Genomic DNA, 26,489 nt, shown 5'->3' with positions numbered 1-26,489 from the left:
AACTGTGAGCGTTCAAGGAGCAGAAGGTAATCGATGATTTTTCAAGACTAAGAACGATGTGGAAGACTTCTTAGGAGTGTTATGAAAAAACTAATGGTGCGAAAGAAGATTGAAGAATATTTACAATGGGACGAAGTAAAAGCTGTATTTTTTAAACTGTCTTGTATTTACTGTTGAAAAGTACACTTTATTGAAATGCTCACTGAGAGCTCAGAAAAGAGAGAAAACTTAGAAAAAGTAGCTGTGCGTTGGAGACACCGATCTAAGGGAGAGAATGGTGCCCAGACAGGAGTATCTATAAAAGATGGCGCTAAAGGGAGGGGTTCTTCTTAGAAGGATTCTGCGGACTTTTCTAACAGGCTTTTGTCACCATCAGGGCAGGGACATGGTATGTGGGTTTTTTTTTAAAGGCAAAAGATCACTATTATTTAAACAACAAAAAAAGGTTTTATTGTTAAGCAATATTTGTTTAAAAAATCAATATAGATAGAGCACTAAAATTTATTAGTCTTAATGTTAATGGAATAAATGGAACGGTGAAGAAGAAGTAGGTCTTTGCACATCTAAACAATACTAAAGGCAGATATAGTCTTTCTACAAGAAACACATCTTACCAAATCGGAACAAGCTAAATTAAAAAGAGGATGGATGGGACAAATAATATCATTTTCATTTGACTAAAAAGAAAGAGGAATAGCAATTCTAATTAATAAGAATATGCCAATAATAATAGAAGAGACACTGACTGACCAAGTCAGAACATTTGTAATGGCTCTGTTATGAGCCCAAAGGATCCCAAAACCCAGCAGCAATAGAGTCACCATGACAAGTCATTACTTAAACAAAAGTTGCTTTTAATTATCTTTAAACATGAAAACAGAATCAAACTTTAACTTATCACTATTAATTTAAATGCCCAACTTAACCCTACTTCTAATTCTAAGCGAACGTATATGTGATGTGTGTGTAAATTTAAGAAAAGTTATTTGGTTTACAGTTCAATCTCACTTCTCATTCTTCCAAGTTCTCTGGTTGCAGGCAATTCTTATACTGTGCACAGAATTTAATATGTATAAAGTTCAACAAGCTTTAGTGCTCGAAAGGTAAATGTTTACCACTCAGGAAGGTTCTTGTAGGTTTGCAGAGAGAGATGTATTGTTCCAAGTTTTCCACAACTGAGGTACCGCCATTAGTCACCTCAATATCTTGCTGATTAAACTTGCCCCATCAGGGTTCTCCAGATGATAACCTCTTTCTTTCAGGCTACCACAGAATTCCTTTCTGTTCCGTTTATTCCAAGAGAAACATCAGACAGATAACACTTCCAGCCATCCGCCACTCTGGAACTTCTGTTTCAGTTCCAACAAGCTTCTCCTGGCTTGTTACAGCTGTGACTATCTCTCTCTCTGAGATTCAAACTCCAGCCACATGTTCTTCTCTCTCTCACACTTGCAAAACCTCCCACCTTCACCAGCAAACAATAGGAGTTGACCTTTGACTGACCACTTTGCAGAGAGGTCAGAAATATCAAACACAGATTACCTGACTCCAGTCTATTCAATTCATGACATCATTTCAATTAGCACCTACTTGTGTAATGTACATAGCATTCTCCATAGTTTCTGTAAAGTCGATGAATATGAATTCTTCATATTTCAAATAAGATCTGTTTTAAAATGCGTGTATGTATGTAATCTATACTAATGTTACCAATTTATCTCCCAAAAAACATCTCCAAATAATCCATCACAGCTCATTGTAAAATTTATGCAGAATCACAGTCTTTTACAAATATCTATGCTCCAAATTATAATGGTGAAGTCTTTATGAAGGATATCTTTTTAAAAACAGCGGAGGGAAGAGAAAATATACTTGTCAGAGGAGATTTCAATTTCTGTCTAGATGCAACACTAGATAAATCTGCCAGAACAGTAACAAGGGCAAAAGCTGCAAAAACGACATCATCAGTTCTGAAAGATTTAAATTTGATTGCTAGGCGGAGGCAACTTAAATCTGGAAGTCTAAGTCCATCCAGTCTATAATCCCATGTTAGCTTTTCCAATGAAATTCTCAGCACTTCTTTTATTCCATAAGAATGACTTTATATAATTACTTAATAATTTAAAGATTTTTTTTAGGTAGTGCAATAGGCAACAATTGAAAAGGATACTATAATCTTGGCATCACCTGCATTTTAATACAATTTCCTCTTCCTACTAAAGTAATCAGCAAGTCTTTCCATTTTAGTCAATCTTTCTCTTTTTTTTCTACTACCTTTTTGATATCTTTCATAATCAAAATTCATCAGTGGCATTTCTCACCCTTGTCCATATTTATTTTCAATTAGTGAATGATTTGAATGGGGAATACACCTAACTTTATAACTAAGATGAACTTTGCTCTCCAGATTGAAAGTGCAAAACTAGGTTTGCAGAGATTGAGAGAAAGAGAGATGGGAGTCGGATTTAGGAGTTGTGTTAATGGAAAGATGCGGGTCTTATTGGTATTTGGATTGCGTAACGTCAATTATAAATACAAGATACGGATTAGTGCAATATAATTCCCGACACCAATTGTATCTTACACCACAGAAGTTGCATAAATCAAAATCTGAAATGTCAGAAATGTGTTATAGGTGTGAGATAGAAATAGGAATGTTTTTACATGCTAAGTGGTCGCGTGTGAATGTGAGACATTTCTGGCAGAATATTACTGAAATACTAACAAGGATAATAGGGGTGGCCTTCACGGTGACCCGGAGCTTTATCTTTTGGATAACTTTATTGAAATAAGCAATAAATTAACTAAATTCCAAATTTAATTTGTTAAAATAGTCTTAGCAGTGGCTAAGAAATGTATTGTAATTACTTGGAAATCTGACTCCCCTCTACATATAAGCATGATGGGCTGCTGAGATGAATAGTTGCATATCTATGGAAAAAATGACATATAATTTAAAGAATAAATATGACATACTTATCAAAATATGGCAGCCATATTTGGGTCATATAGGGGTCCAATTATAACTATAACTTCCCAAGTGACTTCCCCATATAGAATCTTTTTATGGTCAACATAAATGTGAGCCCTGACGATGTGTGGATTTATGTGTGAAAGGGAGGAGGGAACGAGGGGTTGTTTTATTTTGTTTGTTTTCTGTATGGTGTGTGTGTGTGTGTGTGTGTGTGTGTGTGTGTGTGTGTGTGTGTGTGTGTGTGTGTGTGTGTGTGTGTGTGTGAGCGTGCGTTACTATGGAAAAAAACAAAAATAAAATATTTTTTAAAAGATGATTACTTTAACAAGGATTAAAGCATTATGAATAATTACCAGTTTTACTACTCAATTCTTGTTTGATCTGACTTAAAAAGTTGATGTGGAATTCTTAATTAAGGTTTTATTGAATGCATAACTTGACTAGACTGAGATTATTATGTTATTTTGAAATCCCATATTTCACATGTACCATAATTCACAGACACATCTGAACTATTTATCAGAGTTAAATGCTAATTTGTGAGCATTACAGTTGATTTGGAAAACAGAGAGCAGGTGTTGCACCTGTGTGGATGGTTATATTTAATCTAATGGAAAAAAATAGACAACTGCAAAAACCATTAGCCTTCATTAAGAATCTCTGTTAAATCCCTAAATATATGTACCTGAATGGCAGCCAGATTTTTTTCTTCTTGTGTTGGGGCTTGATGAACAAAACGTAACCAGTTTGAATGCCGAGGATTGCTGGCATCCAAAATATACAAAACTTCTCCCTTATTTCCACGTACCTACAAAGGTGAAAAAAATGCTCAGGATTATTTCCTACTACAAAAAAAAAATTAAAACATATGAGAAAGGTATTTTTTACCCCTCTGAGTACCATATATGTTAATATATGCTTCCGACTGCAGTATAAAGACATGGCAAAGCCCCCTCCTTTGGATGGACAAATTTTTTTCAATTAAAATTAATGTATATCATTCACAGCGGCAAAGAAAAGCATTTTTCAATTTTCTCTGATGACCTCAGTCAAGTCTAACCATATCATGTGTAGACATATATTATACACATATCAGTAATTGGAATGTGAATTAAAAACCTCTCCAAAGTATTCACTTTTATTTCCAATTCAAAGCTTAACCTTGTATCCATTTGTCAAGCAATAGCGTAACCGTCTAACTACTGTTCTACAGTCCAAAGAACATCCTGGTGAATTTGCTTTTGCAGATTAGGTAGCCTAAAGGAATAGCTGGAGACAATTATGATAAACATGGAGTTTTTACAATCTTAACCTTGGTACTTTTGGAAGTAATAGGTCAAATTAATGAGACATCCAGCATTGTTAACATTCCAGAATGTTCTCAACTTTAAATGGAATCGCAGACTGAATTTGCAGAAATGCTCATTTTCCACATGATAAATTGGGCCTTCCAAAGTTTATTGAGAGAGTCATTAATCCTGGCATTGTTAATTTTTTTTTTGCAAAAATATATTGGAAGCTTTCTTTCTTAGATTATATAATAAACAGTTTTTCCTAAAAATCAGCTAGTGAGCTGTGAGCAGCTGTCCCTTTTGAGTTAATTTTATTGTCCCAAATTCTGATTTGAGTTCCTGAGCAACATGACTTGATAGATTCTTTAATGGACACATTTTCTGCTTTTCCTTTTTAAATGAATCTTTGCACCAAAGTAATTTCCATCAGTGGAAAGCAGTGAGAGAAAGATTCAGTCCCATTACTTGAAACTTTCATAAAGTTATGGAGTTCTGTTGAGTCAGATCTCTGGTTTCAGTCGAAAGTACGTGTGATATATTTCAACTACAGCTACTGTTCAATTTCACTCTCCATAAAACATCACTGCCTTTATCTTACAGTCTATATGCAATGTTGAATGTCATGACGTTGCTCATTTTTATTATTTGATATTGACTTACGACTAGTCAGATGGTAAATCCTTTATCACTTCACTAAATGTCTACACTTTTTCCTCAGCTTCCTGCAACCTTTTTCCAGCTGCAATGAGTTAGCTGATAAGGAGGGCACCTCTACATTGGCTGAATCCTTTCAAGACCTGACAAGTTAAATGATTGAATAACTCAAATGGAGAGGGAATACCATAAAATTAACTTGACAAAATTAGAACAGTGACATTGAACATTAAAGCCACAAGTTAATGTTAAAACGAGAGACTTAGGGATCAAATGTAAACACTATACATTCATTTTATTAAAAAAGTTAACTGCTGCCATTATATAAAAAGGGCAACAAATGTCACACAGGATTGTGAATGGCAAAAGCTGACAATGTACCATTGTTCAAAAGATCTTGAGTCTGTTCTTTAAAATAATTATCTAATAACTCCTATTCCAGGTTGTTTTCTTAGAGGCATGCTTCTCTTCAGAACATTACTGGTATCACCTAACAATTATGTTTAACATTATATATCCTGTCTCGCATCCTATCGAATGATAGGATGCTTTCTCAATCATTCTTCCCTCACAATAAAAATTTTATTTGTTGTTCATTCTATACAACTCAAAGCACAGCATTATAAAGTACAGTACATCATCAACACTCTTCTCCCATCTTTTTCCATTCATCAGGGACCTCGCTTTTAAATTATTCTTCAGGAATTCACACATAGGCTATTTACGTTGGCATCTAGAAACTTGAGATGGATTTCTGATGATCCTTGGAAAAAAAATTACCCAACAAGTCACTCCATTAATTTTCATTCATTAACAGTATAGAAACAAACCAGGTGAAGTAAACACAAAGGTGTGGCGATTGCAGGAGCTGAAGTAAATAACTGCTGCCACACCGAAGGTCGTTAACAACTGTTTTTACTCAAATTCAGCATGCCCCTTTAAGGGAAGCATGAGCTCAGTCACCTGGTGCATTGTGACGCAGTGGGAGGGATGCTGGAGTCAGAGAGAAACCTCTGACGACGCCATTTCACCATGGCTGCCCCACCACGTGGCGATACAAGTGGGGCTAGTTCACCATGAGGACGTGCGCCACCACACAACCCCCCTCAGAACCAGCTACGCATCCTGTCGCTTTGGCGGCTGGACCCGGCGCTTGGGCACGGCCGTCTGCATCGGCTGTGACAGGTCCAAATGAGCGGCTTTTAAACGGTCCACAGTAAACAGTTCTTCCCTGCCCCCCACATCTAAAGTGAAAGTTCCACCGGACCGCCAGAGAACCTTTGTATGGGTGCTATAGCTGGGCCCTCTGTGGTCCTCTCTGGATGAACACGATTAGCGCCACATTCAGTTCTTTCGGTTGATGGGAAGGTCGGGTGCCGTGGTCCGATGGGGGTGGCAGGGTTAGGTTGCCCAGTCATTGACAGAGGTCCACAAGCCACTCACCTTCATTGTGCGTTGTCTCGGCCTCCAGGCCAAAGAATTCGCCTGGCAGGGAGAGTGGCACACCGTAAACCATTTCTGCTGACGAGGCTTGTAGGTCCTCCTTGGGCGCCGTCCTAATCCCAAGGAGAACCCAGGGCAACTCGTCCACCCAGTCGGGGCCAGAAGGTCTTGCCATCAGAGTGTACTTTAGGTGTCTCTGTGGGTGGTAGGCTGTGGTGTGGTGCAGTGTTACTCCTAAAAGCCTTGCCAGCTGTGACCATAGTGCGGAGGTAAATTTGGTGCCTCTGTCGCTGGTGATGTGCGCCGGCATGCCAAAACGAGCAATCCACTGGATGACCAGGGCTCTAGTACATGTCTCCACTGATGCCTCATGGACCAGGATGGCTTCAGGCCACCTGATTACTCTGTCCACTATGGTAAACAGGTACCACGACTCCCTGGACACACCGGCAAGGGGCCCATGACATCCACGTGGATATGCTGGAACCTCCGTGTTGTCGAGTAGAAATGTTGAACAGTGTGCCTGTGGACTTTAGATATCTGGCACCTGATGCAGTTGTGGGTTAGCGCTGCCATCTCCTTTTTGAGGCCATGCCAGACAAATCGCTGTGCCACAATATGCACGGTGGTCTTTACTGAGGGGTGGGTGAAATAGTGGATAGAGCTGATGACCCTAGCCCTCCACTCCTGTGGGACTACCGGGTGCGGTGAGCCAGTGGAGGTGTAGCAGAGCAACGGCTGGGCGGAGTCAGGAAGCTAGATATCCTCGAGGTGGAAACTTGAGATGGCACTCTGGAGAGCTTGAGTTTCGGCATCGTGCTGTTGAGCCTGTGCTGGTTGAGCGTAGTCGAGGCCAGAAGCTAGCGTGCTGATGGCCAGGAAGGAGAGCGCATCCGTGACTACATTGTCCTTGCCTGTCCAGTGCCGGATGTGGTGCGCTGTTGCCTGGTCGACCACAGGTCCTTGGCCATAGCCAGTGATTGGGTGAGGGGCTTGTGATCGGTAAAAACTGTGAAAGTTCTGCCCTCCAAGAAGTATCGGAAGTGGCGGATGGTCAGGTACAGCGCCAGAAGCTCCCAGTCAAACGCACTGTATTTAAGCTACAGCGGCCGCAACTGCTTACTGAAAAAGGCCAGCGGGTGCCATTGCCCATCCAGCTACTGGTTCAGTACTCCCCCGACCACTGTGGCAGAAGCGTCGACCGAGAGCGCCGTGTGTGCTTCCGGGTGCGGGTGCATCAACAAAGTCGTCTCTGTGAGGGCCTGTTTCGTTGCAGCAAAAGCACCGTTCGCCTCCTCCGACCAGGCCTGGGTCTTATCTTTCGTCGCGTTCAGCGTGAAAAGAGGGTGCATGATGCGGGCAGCGTTGGGAATGAATCTATGGTAAAAATTTACCATTCCCACAAATTCCTGCAGGCCCTTGAGGGACAAGGGTTTGGGAAAATGCTGGACGGCTACCATTTTCTCCGGTGCTAGAGCTGCCCCGGACGCTGAGATGGTATGAGGAACTACAATGTCTGTTTCCCAAACTGGCATTTGGCCTTGTTGACCGTGAAGCCGATGTATTTTAAAATGGGTATCAATTGGTTTTGGTCAGGGAAGTAAAGATGGCTTGAGGCCATTATGATTTGAACAGTTTGCATTAAAGGTAAAAAGGTCAAGGTTCTGCTATTGTCACATAATACTACATTTAGAATGTAACATACATGAAATTCTTTAATTTTATCGTAAGGCAGACAGAAGTCGCAACTTTGTCCAGCGCCCCTCACAGAAACCTACAGCACTTGGTGTTCCTAGGCGATCTCCCCTCCAAATACTGACCAGGCCTGAGCCTGTTTCCCAGAAGACTCAGCAAGAAAATCACATACTGTAGAACCTTATAACTCTACAACTCAGAAAACAGGCCATTTGGCTCCAGGTCTCACATTCAGCATTTTCAGATTTATGACAATTGAGACAGAAATCAGTGTGACCTTCATGAAAGGTGAGACATGAAAAATCAACATAGGGATCTGCTTAATTGTGGCATCCACAGAAGCCGAGTCATGCAGCAGTAATATGCAACACTAATGAAAAATACTGCAAATGCACGAAATCTGTAACCCAAAAAAGAATGGGGGAATAACTCTGGTCAGGCAATGGAAATATTGAAAAGGGAAAGAGCTAACAATGCAGATCTAGGACCCTTCATTGGAGTGAAGTAAGTCAGTTGAGTAAGGAGAGGGAGGACAATGGATGGAATAAAGGCAATTTCCAAGATAAGGTGAAATGGAGCTACTTTGCAATAAACTGGTTAAAGTTTATGATATATTATATAGACTGGCCTAGTAGTGCATGCCCAAGAGGCCAGACTCTATAAGGAGGCCAGTTCCATGATCAGAAACATATTCCTCTCCCCGATCTGCATTTTGAAGCTATCCCCTGCTCCATTCTGCTAACCCCACCAGCTACTCAATGAAACTGAAGGAGATGAAACTGGCCATTTCCCATCTTCCCATCCAGGAACCAAGTTATGCAGCGATTCTCTCACACAATCCTCCAATCTACAGTGATAAAACAAAACACAGGCTGGATAATCAGTTGACAAAGTCCACATGGGGGTGGGGGTCCTGAATTTCCAGTTAACTTTCACCGTAATTCACCATCCCCATCTCACTCTGACACTTTGTGCCCATCATCTCAAGCTCAACTCAATATTAAGAAACACCTTACCATTTGTTGGAGCACATCGCAGCCTGGAGGATATTTTACTGAAGTCCGCAATTCTAAATAATTCACTTTATTTGTATCAGAAAAAAAAACTTTTTTTTTGCCTGCCTCCCCCCCCATTTTTTTCCTTTCTCTTCCTTTACATAGTCCGGCCTACACAACTGCCCTCACCATTTCACCCAATCAAAGAAATTATTTTTCTTCCACTCATTGCCCTTCTCTGCTACCGAGACTAATTTGCCTTCTGGAGTTAAAAAGAATCTGCTGGAAGAACTCAGGAACATAGTGGGTTGAGCAGCATCAGTGGGAAAAAAAATTCATGGTTCATATTTCAAGCCTGACCCCTTCATTAAGACTGGAGAAAGAGTTCAGGCCTAAAATGTTGACCGTGCTCTCTCTCCCACTGATGCTGTATGACTTACTTGCCGAGTTCCTCCAGCAGATTATGTTTTGGTCCAGTTTCCAGACAATCATGTGTTTTGTCCTCTCCCCTTTCTCAGTTCTGACACACTGGGTGTTGTGAAACAGGTCAAAAGACACAGACATCCTGGAGGAGCTCAGCTGATCGTGCAGCATCCATAGAAGGGAAAGATATATGACCGACGTTTCGGGCGTGAGTCCTTCCTCAAGGTACGAGTTTAAATTACAGGCTGGTGAAAAATGGGAGGGGGAAAAATGGAAGGGGGAAGAGACCGGCCCAACAAACAAAAAGGTGCTTTGAGTATGATAAAGAGGAAGAGGAAGAGAGAGAGAGAGAGAGAGAGAGAGAAGACACAGGGGGAAGAAGGGGTTGGGGGGAGGGAGGTTTTAATTGAAACTGGAGAAGTAGATATTGATGCCATCTGGTTGGAGGGTGCCCACATGGAAGATGAGGTGTTGTTCCTCCACAAAAGTCTACAGATGCTGATTGGGTGTACTCTAGCATTTTCCACTTTTATTCCATGCTTCTTCAATACAATATTGTGCATGCACTGTGCAAGAAATTGAGAGAGCCTCAAATGTAGGAAGAGGCTATGGAACCATAGAAAACTGCAGCACAGAAAATAGGCCATTCAGCCCTTCTAGTCAATGTCAAAACATCATTCCTCTAGTCCCACTGACCTGCACCCATTCCGTGTCCCTCCAGACCCCTCCCATCCATGTAATTACCCAATTTATTCTTCAAATTTAAGAGTGAGCCCGCATTTACCACGTCGGATGGCATCTCATTCCACATTCCCTCCACTCTCTGAGTGAAGAAGTTCCCCCTATAAAAATGTTCCCCTGAAACCTATCCCCTTTCTCCCCAAAGCCATGTCCTCTCGTATTTAGCTCTCCCAATCTAAGTGGAAAGAGCCGACTTGCATTTACCCCTCATAATTTTGTAAACCTCTACAAAATCTCCGCTCATTCTTCTACGTTCCAAGAAATAAAGTCCTAACCTGTTTAAACTTTCCATGTTATTCAACTCCGGAAGACCCGGCCACATCCCAGTAAATATTCTCCGCACTTATTCAGTTTTACTGATATCCTTCCTGTAGTTTGGCGACTAGAACTGACCACAATACTCCAGATTTGGCCTCACCAATGTCTTAGAGGACTTCACTGTAATATCCCAACAGTTGTACTCAATACTTTGATTTATGAAGGCCAAGATCCCAAAAGTTTTCTTGACAATCCTATCTACTGTGACGCCACATTACAACATCTCCCATCTTAATAGAGCCTTAACTCCATTACAACCCTGCCTACCTGTGATGGCACTTTCAGAGAATTATGTATATATATATTCCCAAATCGCTTTGTTCCTCCACATTCCACAGTGCCCCTTGTGTAATAGAGATGAGGCTCTGCTTCAATTAAAAGACACTTCCTTTCCAACACCACCATAAGAGGGACCACCAGTGAAGCTAAGCCTGTAATCCTGGTCTGCCCCAATGTGTTGCTTGCCACAGTCTCAACTCCACTTTCCTCTGATCAGAGGTTCCACACAGGTATGTGCTACTATTAGCTACTTCAAAACAAATTATGTCCCATCTTCGATGATACTCTGTTCCATCTCACCCCACCATTCAAAAGCAAAAATGGCCCAAATCAGTCAAGTTCAAGTTTATTGTCATCTGATTGATCACCCCGACAAAACAGCACATCTCCGGAACATTGAATGCACACACAGACACCAAGTATACCTTAAACACAAACAACATACATAGATAGCAATCTGCAATAAATATATATATAGAAATCAATTAACGTGTTTCTGAAATTGTTCAACGGGAAGAAGCTGTTTCACAGCCAGGCAGTCCTGGCTTTTATACTCCTGTACCTCTTCCTTGAAGACCATGTCTCAAGGATACTGCAGTCTGGACGATAAGGGTCCTTGATGATTCTCTGAGCCCTCTTTAAGCTCCTTGTAGATGTCAACAATAGAGGGAAGGGAGACACCAGTGATCTTCACAGCAGTTTTATTCCTCTTCCTCTGTTTTAAGAGTTCTCACCAAGATGAGACATCATGCTGTGAATTTTGTACTTTGTATGGAACTTTGGGTAACATATACCATGAAGTTTTTGCACATAAATAACATTATGAGGTTCATAAAGCATGTACTCTACATAGTAAGTGTTATGTTTTAGAATAGGGTTCTCCAAAGTAGGCGGCGGTCAATGGGACTATCCAAGGGGTCAAAAAATACCAGGGGGTCGAAAGTGTGGGGGTCGATAAATGCCGGGGGCTCAATTAAACTTTTGGGGTCGAAAGAATTATAGAGTCCGAGGTCCCCGCTCCTGCTGGCAGCCCCAGGTCCCCGCTCCTGCCTGGGAGCCCGAGGCGACTTCTTTGATCCGGACGGCACTGCACCCAATGTGGAGAAGGGAGCACCATCGCCAGTGATGAAGGCTTGGACCTAGCTCTGTTTGGCATCTTCCCGGCCAGGAGCACCGTTTTTTTTCAACTGTTATTGTAATCACTTGCTTGCTTAATTTAGATTTGTTGCTTGGTGATTGGGTTATTGCTGGGAGGCCTGGACACCTTGCACATAGTTTCCCTCACTAATGCATATGGAAAGTCCATGTGTTACAGAGTTATGTGTTGTGTATTAGCCTATGTGTTGTGTGGTTTTATGTAAAAAGTGACAGTTTGCCTTTGAGAGCCAAGGTGAAGGTGGACAGCTGAGAGTGAGAGAGAGAATGGGAGACGGACTGGGCATATACAAAAGATGATCTAGAAATTTCTGGACTTGGAAGACAAACCACCACTGGGTATGGCAGTGAAGTGGAAGGAGGCCCAAGCAGAGTCATTGTCTGGGAGGCAGTTTGGAATGTTGGGCATTTTAAAAGGGAGGAACATTCTGAAGGCACCCAGAAGGATCTGGACCAACCCCTTGTTCCTCTCTCTGCCAGCAACACAAGAAGACCACTTCGAATGTTGTGCTCTCACTCTCTTTCTCTCCAAAAGATCTTTTGGCTTCAGTTTACCAAACAAAATGAATTTTATTTATGATCTTTACTTCAATTGTAATTGAAGTTTTGTGAGTCTTATGTGTTTTGTGTTTGTTTTGTGTCTAAGTGTTTTTCTGTGGGCTGGTTGGGAATATAGCTTAGCCTTTGATTACATATGTTATATTTAGGCTGGGGAATTTATTAGTTTTACACTGTTATAGAATTTTGTATATTAACCAGTGGGCATTGTTATAAATGGAGGGATTTTGAATGAAAGTTTGAAGGTGAAATTTTATTAATAGAGTAATTCTTCATCTTTACCCCTGTGTGATATGCCTTCTTTGTGGTTGCTGGCTTGATCTTGTAACAAATGTCAACTTAATTATTACTTAACTTTTTATTTATTTGTTTAATTATATATTTTTTACGTGGCTGGGTGTCTATGAGTAATCAAGGATTCTACAAAGGGGTCGATGCTCCAAATACTTTGGGGACCTCATCTTCCGACTGGGCTCCCTCCAACCAGATGGAATTAAAATTGTCTTAAAGTAAAAACACACTGTTGGAGAAACTCAGCAGGTCAAACAGTGTACTTTAGGAAGCAAAGTTACAGATACATAACCAACGTTTCAGGATCAAGTCATTCATAATGTTGGCAGGCGTCCAAACAAAATGGTGGGGTGAGGGGTAGGGACAGGGGGTAATAGAGGGAGGGTAAGGGAGGGTGGGCATACCAGCAAATAAGGAGAAGGAAGGGCCTGGAGAGCTAGAAGATAGAAGACAGAGGGAAGAGAGAGAAGATGGGGAGTAGGCTAGCAGAAACCGGAGAAGTCGATGTTAATGCCATCCGGTTGGAGGGTGCCCTGACAGGAAATAAAGTGTTGCTCCTCAAATTTATGGGTGGTCTTACTATGACAGTACATGATGCTGTGGACAGCCATGTTTGTGTGGAGTGGGGAGCAGAATTAAAATGGTTGGCCTCTGGGAGCTCCCTATCACTGATTCTCAATGAAGCAATCTCCCAGTCAGCATCCAGTCTCTCCAATGTAGAGAAGGCAACAACAGGAGCACCAGATGCAGGACACGATTCCCACAGATATGCAAGTGAACTGTATTGGAAATGACTACTTTGGGTCCCGAACTGCAGTCAGGGAAAAGGTGCGGGCCCACGTGTGGCACCTCCTGAGGCTGCAGGGGAAGGTACCAAGGGGCTGATTAAAGGGAAGGGATGAGTGGATGAGGGAGTTACAGAGGGAGCTGTCCCTATGGAAGGCAGAGAGGGGAGGAGAGGGGAAGATGGGTCTGGTTGATGGTGGCAGAAATTACAGAAGATAATGTGTTGGAGGCTGGTAGGGTAGTTGGCGAATTTAAGGGGAATCCTGTGTGTTGCATCTGGGGGCACTGTAGATGGGCTGAGTTGATGGTAGAGGAGGAGAAGCCATGCTTTTTTGGAAAAGGAGGACATTTCAGATGATCTGAACTGAAAGATTTAATCAACGGATACAATGGAGATGGAAAAACTGAGGGAAAGGGAAAGAATCATTGAAAGGGATTGGATGCGAAGAAGTGCAGTCAAGATAGTCGAGGGAGTTAGTAGTTTTGTACAAAATGTCTGTGGTAAGTTTATTTCCCAAGATGGAGACAGAGTGATCAAGAAAGGAGAGAGTACAGCCTGAGATGGACCAGGTGAACTTGACATTGGATTGGAAGTCAGCAGCGGAGTGAATGAAGTTGACGTGCTCATCGATGTAGTTGTCAATATGGAGATAGAAGAAAGGAGGAAACAAGAAAGAGGGAAAGGAGGAAAGGTGAAAGGGAGGAAAGGCTGGTGATGAAGCTTATCAGCTCCTGTCTGAGCAGTGACATAGATCCAATCCAGTTTGCCTATTATAGTAACAGGTCTATGGCGGATGCCGTCTCATTGGCTCAACACAAAGCCCTGAAACACATGGATACCAAAGCAGCATATATCAGGATACTCTTTATCGACAATGTTCGGCATTTAACACTATTGTCCCCTCAAAACTGATCAGCAAATTAATAACCCACTGTGTAATTGGATCATAGATTTCCTCACCTCCAGAGCATAATCAGTGAGGATTAATCAGTACCAGAGCACCACAGGGCTGTGTACTTAGCCCCCTGCTCTACTAACTTTACACCTAAGACTGTGTGACTCGGTATGACAATGACACCATCTAGAAATTTGCCGATGATACCACAGTAGTGGGTTGTATAAAGGATGGGGATGTCAGCAAATAGGAGGGAGATTGAAAACGTGGCTGAATGGTGCCCCAACAACAACCTCGCACTCAATGTCACCAAAACTAAGGAGCTGATTGTTGACTTCAGGAAAGGAAGCCCAGAGGTTTACAATCCAGTGATCATTGGGGGTTCAGAAGTGGAGAGGGTGAGAAAATTTAAGTTCATGGGAATTACTATCTCACAGGATCTTTCCTGGACCCAACACACTAATGGCATCATGAAAAAAGCACGTCAGCACCTCTACATCCTCAGGAGTTTGTGGAGGTTTGGTATGACACCAGAAACCCTGGCAAATTTCTAGAGGTATGGTGGAAAGTGTGCTGACCGGCTACATCACGGTCTTTTAAGGTGACATCAATTCCCTTGAGCATAAAGCCTTCCAAAAGATAGTGGACACAACCCAAGATATCACAGGAAAAACCCTCCCCACTATTAAGTACATCTACAAGGAACGCTGCCGTCGGAGGGCAGCAGCAAACATCAAGCATCCGCACCACCCTGCAGTCGCTCTGTTCTCGCTGCTGCAATCTGGAAAGAAGGACAGGTGCCACGAGACTCGAACCACCAGACTACCCATCCACCATCAGACTCCTCAACAGCAAACTTAATTAGAGACATATTTAAGGACCCTTACTTTATTGATTTTCTTTTTTGTTCGCTGTGTTGCACAGTCAGTTTGTTTCCATGTACGCTGTGAGCAGGTTTTTTTGCACTATCAATTGACGATGGTTCTGCTACACCTGTAGAAGGGGGTATCTCAGGGTTGTATGTGATGTCATGACAATAAATCTAAAATCTACAAATCAGCCAACTCACATGGCTACCTCGACAACACCTTTTCCCATCCTGTTCCCTGTAAGGATTTCATCCTTTTCTCTCAATTCCTTCATCTCACTTGTTCCCAGGATGCGGTCTTCCATGCCAGATCATCCTTCCTCTTCAAACAATGTGACTTTCCCTTTACCACCATCAACTTGGCCCTCACCCAGATATCCTCAATTACCCACATATCTGGCACCTCCGTCCCCATGCGCAACAAGGACAGGATTCCTCTTGCCCTCAACTACCACCCCCACCAGCCTCCGCACCACAATTTTTGCCACCAGACACATATTCCCCTCCCTCCCCACTCTGCCTTCTGCAGGGACCGCTCCCTCTTTGACTCACTCGTCCACTCCTCCCTCCCCACCATTCATCCCCTTGGCACCCGTGCGACTGCAGGAGATACTTCACTTGCATCAACATCTCCTCCTCCTTCCCCCTCCTCCCCCATTCAGGGCCCTAAATAGTCCATCCAAGTGAAGCAACATTTCACTTGTGAATCTGCAGGGATCATCTACTGCATTCAGTATTCCTGTTGTGGTCTCCTCTACATAAGAAAGACTGGAAGATGGCTTCGTTGAGCACCTTGGCTCTGTCCGTTGCAATAGCGTGGCCACCCACTTCATTCCTTGCCCCATTCCCTTGTCAACATGTCTGCCAGAATGAGACCACGTGCAAATGAGAGGAACAAGATCTCATCTTCTATCTGGGCACCCTCCTAATGGATGGCATTAACGTCAACTTCTCCAGTTTCCGTTAACGCCCCCCTCCCCCAATCTGCATACCCCTTTATCTGTTGCTTTCTGTCTTTCTTCCCTTTTCCCTTTGTCTCCTTTCACAGATACAAAATCAATTCTCACCTTTCCTATTATCATATCCAACTGTTGGACGGGACTTCTTCAACTCCCATTCTTCCCCCTTTCTCTCGCAGTCTTTATTGAGATGCCTGTTCACTTTTTGCTTATACCTTGAAGAAGGGCTCAGGCCTGAAATGTTGGTAATATATCTTTAGCTCCTATAGATGCTTTGAGACCATATGAGCTCCTTCAGCATTTACTCTGTGTATTTTACTACAATCACAGCATCTGCAGACTTCAGTGTTTCACTCCATAATTTCAGAACAGCCTGACGGTATTCGAATGAACAAAAACAAACTGCTGGAGAAACTCAGTGGGTCAGGCAGCATCTGTGAAGGAGGGAGATTGTCAATGTTTTGAAACCCAGCATCAAGCCTAAAGGGAAGATACCCAGTATTAGGAGGTCAGGGAGAGGGATGAGGTAGGAATCTGCTGGTCAATAGGAAGAACCAGGTGAGGAGGAAAAAGATAGACAGATGGCTCCATGTGGTCAAGGGGAAAGATGGATTTGCGAGACATTCACTCTTTTTATACAGAAATCCCGCAAAACTACCATGAAGAAGACCCGTCATTAAGCTGTCCTTGCTTGTTGGCACTGAACTGAACCACATCAGCATAATGCTGAACCAGTGTGTCATTTTACGCGGCAAGCTGGTGTTCCAGGATCAAAAGAGGCGAGACATGTAACACAACAGCATCGGCATCCAGAGTGACGTACAACATACAGGTCAGACGTTGCTTTCTACACAATAATGGTGGTTGAACTTGATGTGTTTATGCTAGCCGTGAACATTTATACCACCCTTCAAACGCAAGCAAATTTGCTTAAAAGTTTTGATTCATACAATGGCAGATTCATGCGAGCAATGTGTTTGTGCAATCAGAAATAGATAGAAGGAGAAATTGAAGAGAAGCAGAGAGCTGCTTGAGGAAGAAAGGAACACAGACCGTAGACACTGTAGACTCTTCTGAGTCAATTTGCACTGGTCTCGGATAGAAGAATGTGGAGGAGAGAGAGACCACAGGTGCCCATATTCTGGTGTAATGTCCTCACAACTTTGATGAAGATGAGTGGTGGAGCCATTTCCGTATTTCTCGGAACACTTTTGTATTGGAATTCGTTGAGCAACACCTGAGGCGCAAGACAACAAACTGGCGACAGCCTTTAGAACCTTGGCTTAGACTTGCCATTGCTCTGTGATGGTATGCTGCCCACGTGTATATCGATCCATCAGTTGTATATTTGGTGTCAGTGTGTGTGTGTGTGTGTGTGTGTGTGTGTGTGTGTGTGTGTGTGTGTGTGTGTATACGCCAAGTTACTGGAGCATGAAGGCCCTTTTTCTGACCTGCCAAGTGATGCACGTCGTCAGGAGACAACGGACGGATTTGCAGAATGGGGGTATCCAATGTGTGCTGATACCAGGGATGGCACATATACTCCCTTCATCGCCCTCCGTGACAACACACCAGCCTACTACAATCGGAAAGGGTGGCACTCCATTGTTCTAAACTGCTGTTGACCACAACTGTTGGTAAGGAGCATGGCCTGAGTTACAATCATTTGTCTTTAACAATTAATGTGTTTCATATGTCGACCTATACACAGTCTTTTTGTTGTTCCAGCTTCACAGATGCTTATGTGGGTTGGCTTGGTTACATGTACGATGCTCGGGTTTTCACCAACTCGACCATCTACAGAAAGACGGGGACCTCTTCCCACGTGAAATAAGTCCATATACGTGACTGTACAGTCATGTATGTGTAGATCAATTAATCATGTTTATGTCACCTGTAACCATACAGGATACAATCAGAGGGAAATGTCTATCTATTTATTTATTTATTAATCTGACCATTTATTTATTTATTTGTTTAAAGTGAAGGAAAGGCTGACTGAGATTACTTGAAATAAAACATGACAAGTCCAAGGGTCAGGTTCAATCCTTTTATTGTAAAACAGCCACTGGAAAATATTAGTGAACTGATTGTTTGTGATCTCAGAAGTTGCACAAAGTACGTCTGCCCACAAACGGAGTGGAAATCCCCGCTTAACCGCCTCAAGAAGCGGCTGATGGCAGAGGTCACTAACCACCACACCGTTGATCAATGGCACTGTTGGAGCTCAGCAAGGGTGGTCGTAGAAAATGCTTTCAGATGCCTCAAATGGGGCTGGAGGTGCCTTGCCGAGTGACTTGATATTTGTACCATTTTGGCATCAGACGTTTTCGTTGCCCGTTGTGTTCTACACAATATATAAGAAATCAGCAGGGAACTCTTCTTGCCTAAGTGGAACACTGAGCTACCCGAACTCGGTGAGCCACAGATTGAGTTGCTTATCTGGGTGCACATGCCACAGTCAGCAGGCGACCCGTGAAGCAATTATGTCCCTTTAGTCGGTGATTCAAGCAAACTATTAACACCTTTTAGTAAATGTAAATTGCACTTATCAGAGAATTGTAGTGTAAATAATAATAAGGGGGAAATCAATGTATAACTATTTACAATTCTGCAAAGGAACAAACACCAATGACCATGTGCCAAAGTAGTGTGACAGAATATAGATATGATTTTGGGAGATAAATTAGGGGAAGGTTTGTAGGTGTAGGCCGCATACAAGCACTTTAAACTAGATCTTATTTAAAATACTGGATCTCTGCTCATGCTAGATATGTCGGGGCCAACAGTCTTTGCAAAAGCTTTGGGGAGTGCTAATGGATTGTTTAAAAAAAGGCAACAGATAAAGGAGCTTGTCAGAGTCGCAGATTGTGTCTAGAGGGAAACTTGCTGTTCTAAGAGCATTATCTAGTTTTGCAAGCAGAGAGAGTCAAACAGGCTTTCTCTCTGAGAGAGATAGAAAGAGAGAGAGAGAGATACAGAGATCAGTTCTATAGTTTTACAGTCAGCAGCAGGAAGCTGACAAGCTTGTGGAAAAGCCCATTTGGAAGACGGGTTGTGAGTGCTTAGTTCAGCCTGGTCAAAGCCCTTGTGGTTCATGCAAGAAGAGACAACTGGTTGCCTAATGTTTCATTTGAAATAAGAGAAACAAAAAGAAACTCAGTGGTGACCTGAAAGAACGAGGTTGTCATCTGGAAAACCCTGAGGGGGAAAGTTTCTTTGGCAACACTGAAGTGGCTGATTAAAAAAAGGAATCAGTTGTGGGTGTCCAGCATACGACGAATCTCTCTGAAAACCGACAAGAACCTTCCTGAGTAGTAACCATTTACCTTTCAAGCACCAAAGTCTGGTAAACTTTATAAATGTTAAATTCTGTGCAGAGTATAAGAATTGCCTGCGACCAGTGAACTTAGAAGAATGGGAAGTGAGATTGGACTGTGAACCAAAGAACTTTTCTGAACTTACACAGACATTACACACACGTGCGCTTAGAATTAGAAGGGGATTAAGTTAGGTTAAGTCAGTAGTGATAAGTTAAAGTGTGATTCTGTTTTCATGTTTAAAGATAATTAAAAGCAACTTTTGTTTATGTAACCATTTGTCTTGGTGAATATCTATTGCTGCAGGATTTTGGTGTCCCCTAGGCTTGTAACAGTAGAAAAGCACAACACAGTGTGGACAACTGTTAAATCACTCCAGCAGCCCGAGGAAGGAGGTGGATGAAATTAATCATGTCTCGTCCATGTGGTGGAGGCTGTCATTCTGATGAGTGAATAATACTGCCTCTGGGGTGCAAGAACGTGGTACAGTGGAACGGGATCTTTCATGAATGCAATCATGAAGCCTGATTTTGCACCTCACCCTGAATATCTCTAAGCAAGCTGCCGATCCCATTCATTTGCTCTGCCTGCTCCTGTCTATCGGCCTCCCATCCTGCCATCTTCACCTCCTATGCCTCTCTCCTCAACTGCTCTTCGTGGGCCCGCTGCACTTCTGATCGAAGACGATCACTCTCCGCATCCTCACGTCCCATTCGTAGCAACAAATCCTTGACTTCCTTTCGTCACCACCTGGGCTTTGGTTGGTTTCTGCCAAGAGAAGAGTAGAACACAAGCAACATTAATGAGACGGCTCTTTAATGGGCAAGCATACTCACAAAAACAAATGAAAAAAAATATTAATCACAAAGAAAAAGTTTTTACCTGGTTGATCATAAGGCGCAGATTCACCATTTTTATTGCTGGCCTCTGTGTCCAGGGCACTAGGGTCTCCGGCATCAGCACCGCTGCTGTAGGAGGGAGACGCAGCTGGAACGGTCTCCAAGGAAGCTGGATCCTCCACGTCGCTCAGAAGAGCAGCCGGGTTTGCAGAGTGGCTTGTGCCCCAGGTGGAATAGCACAGATTGAAATATGGCCAGTCAAAAGCCCTATACCGCTCCTCCTATTATAGTTGTTTACCTGATGATTTTTCTTTTGTAGGCTCTTCATTTTGCTTGTCACCTGCTCCTTGTCACGAGCAAAGCCACAGTCTCTAAGGTGTTGCACCAGCCTTTCTAATATTGGGCCATCCTTTACCATCCCAGCTATATGTTGCCTTATTCTGTCCTCTGCTCGGAGGGTAAGGAGCTCCCAGACCTCTTTGTCTTCCTCAATTAGCAGAGATCGTAACCGTTACCTGCTGCATGTTGCTTTTAAATGTTTACATTCCTCACTAGTAGATCACACACATAAATACGTCATCAAAATGGTCCCGGGCTGTCGGATCACCCTTTTTACACAGACGTCAATTCAGCACTGTGACTACCTCTGCTGCTAGCTTAAAGGCGGGACTACAATGACCCACCCCCACCCCTGCCCAATCTGTGTTTGTACCTTTTACTCAGGAGGCGTGGCGCAATAGAGGTGCAGCATTCCCGCCTTGAAGTGGCTATGTAAAAGGAGCAATTGCCTGGTGAAACATACAAAGAGAGATTAAAAAATGGACTGCCATCTTGGCATTACTCGAGTCCACATTGTGAATGTAGTTTCCAGGACAGATGAGTGAATGGCGATGGTTGTCCCAGGGGGTGGAATGTGAATGGTGAACAGATCCTCATCTCTTTACCTTGGCTATCTCCCCTCTACACTCTCATCCTAATACACAGCTTGACCCAAAATGCCAACCATTCCTCTCCCCTCACAGATGCTGCTTGACCCTCTCTATTCCTCTGGAGCTTGTTCCTTTTTGCACCAACTGCAGTCTCCTGTGATTCCAGCAATCCAATGATTTCCTTACTTGCCTCAAGAATATTCACTACCAGTGCACAATTTTTACCCCATTTCAAAAGCAAAAACAAAGTCCGGCAATCTTCATTTACGAGTTCAAATTACTTAATTGAAGAAAAACATTGCTACATTCAGAAAATGAACAGCTTATTAAGAAAGCAGCAATAAATCGTCTAAATGTGAATAGTAGATTGTCAAGGTCACAGTCACGTAAACAGTCTCATTTCACTGTACTTTCATTTTGTTGCCATTAGGACAGAAAAGTGTGGTAGCATATTTTTTTTTAAATTTCCACTGCCTGTACAATTCACAGGATAATTGCAAATGCTTCTTCCTTTATCTCATCCTCCCCTTCCTAAAAGGTGTTTCGGGGCGAAACCTTCTATACTTTGTTTTATTTTTTCTTTCCTGAAGACCACCAAAGATGATAGACATTGCCACAGGGACCCAAGTAATCAGCAAACACACAATCCCATTAGAAAAGCATTCCATCCCAGGTGGACTGTGTTACCATTTTCTACAATCATTTCAATGAGGTTTGCAAGTGGGGACATACAGATTACACGTCTGATTTGTCATCACATAGGATCAGCGAACCAGATGTGTTCTTCAAATGCTTCCCAACAACTGAGATTCGATACGTGCCCCTTGTTGGAAGGGAAACAGCAGAGTATAAAGATTTTTTTTAACTTTAAATGGAAAGGGAACAATATCTGTCAGAGTTTTGTGGTCTGGGACAAACCCTTTGATTAATTTACCACATGCAACTCGATGTAGAAACAAGAGCAACTACCTCCCACATCAGCCTTGAATCCATGCTTTCATCCAGTTCATGAGGCGATCTTTTCTCTCCAGCAAATGGGCCAAACTTCTCACCCTGCCAACAAAAGAGAGGAGAAGTTACTTTCCACCCTCCCAATCACAATAATAGATGGCGTCTCCAGAGACAGGAAAATCAGATCTGCAACAACCTGCATTTGGATTCTGCTTCAAATTTGCAAAACAGATACTCAAATTACAACTTAATATTGTTTTGATTATCTTTAATAAGCAACTATAAATCACAACATCCACAGTCAATGAGTTGCAAGTATTTCACAAACGGAAGTCATTACTTTTTTTGTGACAAGACACAACTCTTATTGAAACGAACAACACACTGACAAAAGTCAGCCTGAAGATCTACTCAGCTTTACAATTTCTTTGGAGTATCACTCAAAGTTTGAGATATTATTTGCGCATTTTTTTTTTTACTGTCAAGGCAAACCTTTGAAAATATTACACGAAAAATTAATCATTTGTTTTTCTTGTGTGTAGCTATTCTCCTGAGGAAGTAAGGGATATCAGCCAATAATAATAAAATTATAAAGATGGCAAACAGCTGCTTCAATAAATTACTGGAGATGAAGCAAGGTTTATAAAGGGGGGAAAACACAAGTGAATTCACACTTTTAGTTTGGCGTTCAATTTGTAGCATGCCTTCAACCATTTTTATAGATATTAAAATAGAAAGTAGATACAAATCAAAATTAAAACTCACTGTAGCTTGCGGAGAAACATGTATGCAAACCTGCATTTTACCCAGCCAATATTATTGAAGTTCAGAAGCCTCCTCCTCTTTTTCCCTAATTATATTTTCTGTATCCCTTATTGTGATCCATAGCACGTAGTTGGATCTGTTGCCAAAATCCTTTACTTTCTCCAGTCCTATTTCTTCTTTGATGTGGTCCATCAAAGGATGCCAGAATTTTAAAAAAATTAATCGGATATAGCGGGGCAGGCGACCGTGCGGTTAGATGGGCCAAATCGCCCCCCCAGGCGTCCAACACAAGATGGCGTGGGCCCCCCTTTCCCTTCCGAGGAGAAGCCCACGGTTGGCGACATGCATTCCCCAGGGACAGAGCCGCTTCCATGCTGCGTGCCACTGGATGGGGAGAGTGGCACCGTGATGCACTGGCATCACTTCCTGCCAGTGTGCCCCTCACAGGAAGTGGGCAGTCTCCTCGAGTTCTGTTGCTGCTTCAACCTCGTGCTGTGCAGACGTCCTTCATTTCGGTAGCACGGCTGTTAACAGATGCTACACTGATTTCAAAAATCAAGCAAGAAAGTCTGATGTTACCTGTGCTATAATCCAAAAGTTCAATAGTGGCATTTTTAGTTCTCATCTACACACACACAAGAAACCAAGAGAAGTTTCTTATTCAGAATCAAACAATGATGTCTTTAATCAAATACAGTTACTTCTCGACTTACAACCTACTTAATTTACATCTGCCCGAGCAACCAAATTTTTTTCAAAAATGCACATGCGCAATATAGTGCCCACCATGCAGTGGCATTTCAGCAGGCCTGCTAGAAAATGGAAGAGGAAAAACCCATCCCTTGCCGTTAGATTTTCTCATTTCACCGTTTCCACAATTTTAAAGGACAAAGAGAAAATACGTGAGGGCTTCAAAGTTTCTGCAAGTTTGAAGAGTCATCCTGATTCCCGTGCGCATGCATTAGTCTTCGGTCGGCAAGTGCGGTGTGTTCGCGTATTGGAGTTCGGTATTGGCGAGAGTGAAGGGCGCAAAGCCAATATTGTCAGGGCGCTTAACTCTCGCGCATGTGCCAATACCGAACCCCAATACATGAACCCACCTCATGTGCATCAAACAAAGACTCATGCATGCGCACAAGAATCAGGATGGCCACGCCCACCCGACGGACCCCAGGACGCCGACTAACAAAGTAAGTACGCACATTTTAGCATGCCCTGTATCCCTGTTACAGTTTGTTATATACAATGTTTGAGTAAAAGGTTTGTTTTTAAAGACTTCAGTACTCCACATATGCGGGGGGGGGGGGGGGGGGAGGATTCCAACTTATGTCCATTTCAAGATACAACCAATCCTTTGGTCCCAATTACAGTCATAAGTCGGGGAGTACCTGTAGCTCATTAAATATCCCATGCTGTACATCATCCTGGAAACATGTTCCAAGGACTAAAAGGGAAAAAAAATACCCATAGACCAGCCATTCCCAATGACTCTCCCCACCACACCCCACCCCACTGCCCAGGGGCCACAGCTCATTTAAGTAAAAGCCTTGTTTTATTTGCACCTCGCAAGAACAATTTTTCTTTAGTTTTTATTTAACATGGTCTGTAGGAGAGAAGTACGGAAGAAATCAAAACTTGACTGCTTCACAGGGAAAGGGGTGCACAAATGTAGCAGTCCTGGTGGGAGGTGTCAAGGGTGGGTGGTGGGGGGGGGGGGAGGGGAGGGAGCATAGCCGGGAAAAAAAGTTGGGAATGGCTGCTGGAGACAATCAGCAACTGGACTGGAAAACTCAAGAACAAACACACGTGCACAGATTTCGAAAAGTTTATCAATCAGTCAGCAATTTTCTTCCTCCCACAGATAGCAGAATTCCGAGGTGATCATTTGAAGTTGCAACATAATTCATGCAATGCACGCACAGTGCAAATAATAAAACTGCTCTGTGTTTATAGAACTCTATTTACTCACACATACTTCTACCAATAAATTGTTAAACTAAAGCGTAATATTGATTCTTCTGACTAACAACTTTGAGATGCAGAGGGTATTATAACTTCAAACATTTATCGGCCAAATCAACAGAAAATTGAATTCAAGAGTGTTATTTATACATACATGTTAAATACTACATTGATATTCAAAATCACCAAAAGAGTTTACAAATCAAAGCATATCCGAGCAATTCAGTATCTATGGGAACTCCATGAAATGATTAATTATTCAAATAGAATGGAACATTCAAAAACAACTACAAATTAAATTAAAGCTATATCATAATACTGAATTAATGGAGCAATTAGCTTATTAAATATATCAAACAGATTGTCTTTTATACTGCCTCCCCCAATTTATCGGAAACTACTGAATCATGATTTTAGCAGACATCATCCCACGTTTATGCGAGGAAACGCAAAGTCTAACATTTCCGTCAGTTATAATGGCAGAGCCACAAAAGAATGCACGTTTGCCCATCGGTAGGGTAGGCTGCAGAGACAGGAAGATGCAGGGATTCACTGTTCAAGGAGTGCCTTTTTTTAACTGATGAAGCTAACCCTTGAGGATTCAATTCTACCAGTGGTTTTCAACCTTTTCCTTTCCACCCACATACCACTTTAAGTAATTCCTCTGCCATTGGTGCTCTGTGATTAGCAAGGAATAGCTTAAGATGGGTGGAAAGAAAAGAAAAAGGTTGAAAACCACTGTTTTAATCATGCCTCATTAACTCGTCATGTGCACGGTTTCATTACTCCAAAAGAAATGGGCCAATGACAATTTTTCTCAAGCAAATATATTTCAGTAATAATTGGGTCAAGAGCAGTGGTTCTCAACCTTCCCTTCCCACCCTTAAGCAATTCCTTACTGATCACAGAGCACCAATGGCATAGGGATTACTTAAAGTGGTTTCGTGAGTGGGAAGAAAAAGGTTGAAAGCCTTTGAATTATAACTTTACAACTGACTTTTTAATCCTTTTTTTTCTACATTTATCTACCACAACATTTTCAAAAGATTTTCATTCAATGCAAAATGGTCCCTGTTTACGTAATGCAGGACATCAAAGTTAAATGTAGAAGATCAGAATGTTGATTCTATTCCTTTGAAAATAAAAGACTGAAAGTCTTCTGCAAACATAAAATGGTAATATGATCCAATGGAATATTTACTTGTTCACAAAGCAAGAGCAATCTTAAATGTAGAACAAGATCCCTAAGCAGGGAATTCAGGACTTTATTCCACTCAGAGTAATTGAAATTCTCTTTCTTAGTCACCATAAATATATTACAAAATACTCTGTAGTTTGTTTTGGACTGTTGATAACAAATCAGCCATGTTTTATTTGAATGGTAAACCAGGTGTGA

The 26,489-nt window shown here is 42.2% G+C and overlaps 1 protein-coding gene across 1 annotated transcript in view; it reads right to left on the bottom strand.

The window, feature by feature from the left end:
• Positions 1-26,489, bottom strand: part of prdm5 (PR domain containing 5) — a 516,233-nt gene that overhangs the window by 472,116 nt on the left and 17,628 nt on the right. Inside the window, exons 2-3 of the mRNA XM_069926793.1 lie at positions 22,385-22,468; positions 3,660-3,782 (exon numbers count right to left, since the gene is read on the bottom strand). Coding sequence (XP_069782894.1) covers positions 3,660-3,782; positions 22,385-22,468 — 207 coding nt within the window. The remainder of the gene's footprint in view (positions 1-3,659; positions 3,783-22,384; positions 22,469-26,489) is intronic.

The sequence above is a fragment of the Narcine bancroftii genome, chromosome 3 (genome assembly GCF_036971445.1).
Source record: "Narcine bancroftii isolate sNarBan1 chromosome 3, sNarBan1.hap1, whole genome shotgun sequence".
NCBI lineage: Eukaryota > Metazoa > Chordata > Chondrichthyes > Torpediniformes > Narcinidae > Narcine > Narcine bancroftii.
This window is presented reverse-complemented; position numbering and strand designations above follow the sequence as displayed.